This window comes from Rhinolophus sinicus, chromosome 13, assembly GCF_057876585.1.
Source record: "Rhinolophus sinicus isolate RSI-liver-muscle chromosome 13, RSI-T2T, whole genome shotgun sequence".
Classification (NCBI taxonomy): Eukaryota; Metazoa; Chordata; class Mammalia; order Chiroptera; family Rhinolophidae; genus Rhinolophus; species Rhinolophus sinicus.
Window position 1 is genome coordinate 318,634 of NC_142513.1, and position 2,383 is coordinate 321,016.

At 65.3% G+C, this 2,383-nt stretch overlaps 1 protein-coding gene across 1 annotated transcript; it reads right to left on the bottom strand.

The window, feature by feature from the left end:
• Nucleotides 1-259: 259 nt before the first annotated feature.
• On the bottom strand, nucleotides 260-1,936 carry ABHD16B (abhydrolase domain containing 16B). The gene has a single exon (XM_074317627.2). The coding sequence runs from the start codon at nucleotides 1,934-1,936 to the stop codon at nucleotides 524-526; it is 1,413 nt and encodes a 470-aa protein (XP_074173728.2). The 3' UTR covers nucleotides 260-523.
• Between the last annotated feature and the right edge of the window lie 447 nt (nucleotides 1,937-2,383).

Sequence of the window (2,383 nt, forward strand, 5' to 3'; positions counted from 1 at the left end):
TTTGAGACTGTGGTCCCACGGTGCATGCCTCCGGTAGAAGCTAGGAGCGGAGGGGGGGAGGGGACCCTACCGAGCAGCAGCATCACACTCTAGGAAGGGCCAGCTGCTAAGACCTGCTCTATATACCTCCAATGCCAACGTCCTTTACAGCTAGGGGCGACTTGCACAGACCTTTCCACACCATCCTTCCCAGAGCCATGCTGCAACTCAGGCCAGGCGAAGGGCACCGCCTAGGTCTCCCACCATCCTTTTGAGGTGATCAAGGCACCCATCACACAGCTTGCCATTAGTTGGGTCAGCTTAATCTTTGCATTCCCTTTAGGAGTTGAGAGCAGACTGGGACATCCACAAGTGTTCGAGGGAGGAAGAGAAAGAAGGGAGTGGGGAACACCCTCCCCTCCCGCAGACACCAGGTCGGGATCCCCAGGCAGGACCAGCTTCACTGGTCGGGGTGTGGGGAGGAGAACGGACCTGAGGCCCAGAAGGTGTGCGAATATGCAAACTGGCCCTGCGAGGGGACGCGCTACAGCGTCCAGGGCAACTGGAAGTCCTCAGGCTCCAGCGGACTGCAGTGAGTCGCCTCCACGTTCTTGAGATGCTTGCGCGCCAGGAACAGCGCGAGCTGCCGGCGCCGCCGTGGGCTGAGGCCCTGACCCACGAGCCACGGGAAGGCGAGCCCGTGGGGCCCCCAGGCCTCCTCGTCCTCCTGCTTGTCTTCGCAGCTCGCGCGGTAGGAGCGCAGCAGTTCCAGGCACCACTCGTCGTCCACGCGGTAGCGCGCGTAGAAAGCGGCCTCCTGTGCCAGGCTGCCAGCGCGCAGCCAGCGAGTCACGATGGCGAGGCCCTCACGCGCCATCACAGCCGGGTAGCGGTGCTGTAACAGGCGCAGTAGGAGCTCGTTGCCGCGATTGCTTTCCACGTCTCCGGACGGCAGGGGGCGCAGGTGGCCCGAAGTGCTGACCACGTCGTCCTGCGTGCGCCGGAGCAGCAGCACCGGCCCGGGGTAGCGGCACAGCTGCTCTGCTACATTGAGGTTGAAGTGCTCGCGCACGGTACGCACCACCAGTCCTTTCCAGCTGTGGGGCATGACCTTCACGGCCAGCGGCACGAGGTCGTCGAAGGTGGCATCGAGGACCAATGCGCCCAGCTCCGGGTATGTCATGGTGGCCCAGGTGGCCGTGAAGCCGCCAATGGACCAGCCATAGACCACCACGTGTGCAGGCGGGAAGTGCAGGCGGTGCAGCGCGTACTTGACCACCACGTCCATGGCGTTGGCGTCGTGCTGAGGGAAGGGCTCGCCGGTGCTGCCTCCGAAGCCCGGGTGGTTCCAGCCCAGCACCGAGTAGCCGGCTTCCAGCGGCGCGGACAGGCATCCCATCTCGTAGAAGCCGGCGTTGCCTTCGCAGCAGATGACCAGGCGCAGGCCGCGGCCGCTGCTGCCCGGGTGCTGCCGGCGATCCATGAACATGGTGTCGATCTCGTTGCCGTCACAGGCCACCAGCTTGGCGCGCCGGCCGAGGTAGCGCTCCACGAGGTGCTCTTGGCCCTGCTGCAGAAGCGGCAGCAGCGCGCGCGTCATCAGGAACATGGAGCCGGGGTACACGAGCCAGCGGCCCAGGGAGTGGGCCAGTGCGTAGCTGGCAAGCTGGCCCGGCAGCTCGCGGATCTGCTGCAGGAGGCAGAGCGCCTGGCTGCGCGCCCCCCGCATGGGCCTCCCAGGCGCGTCCCCACCCAGCGCCGCTCCCTGTAGCAGCCACACACCGGCTGCGGCCGCTGCGCATGTTAGCGCGCCGTAAGCGCTGCCACCCCGTCCGGCGGCGCGCACGTCATCCCAGCGGAAGTCCACCGGCCAGCTGCGGAAGTTGTAGGTGTAATTGGCGGTCAGGTAGATCTTGAACACGTGCACCAGCGCCTTCACGAAGCAGACGACACACATGGGCGTCGAAGCTACTGGGTGCTCCTCGCTGAACCTAATGCCCAGTCCCTGGGCCGGGGTCGAGGTGGGAGGCCCAGGCCCAGCCCGCCACGGGGCTGTCTTGGGACATGCCTCCTCAGGGCTTGGTCTTAATGGCCTTTGTGACCTGGGCCTTCAAGGGCCCAGAGGAGGTATGGGCATCTGCCCCACGGGCTGGCTTTGTGAGTCACTGTTGCTGGGGGGAGACACGACACCCAGTGATTGGCTCACAAAGGGTTCCCAGGTGTGGGGGCCCTCAAGTTGTGCCCCGCCCCGGGACACAGCCTTCCACCCGTGGCGGCCACACCCTTCCCAGGCCCTCCTCCGCCTGTACCTTCCCCTCTCCCATGCCACCCACACCTTGAGCAGCACCTCTCCTCAAACTGAAGGTGGATAGACAAGCCAGAAGTTGACAGCCTTAACCTCTTC

What these genes read in the sequence shown, in the direction of transcription:
- ABHD16B (XM_074317627.2), bottom strand. Translation starts at nt 1,936, where the DNA reads ATGTGTGTCGTCTGCTTCGTGAAGGCGCTGGTGCACGTGTTCAAGATC.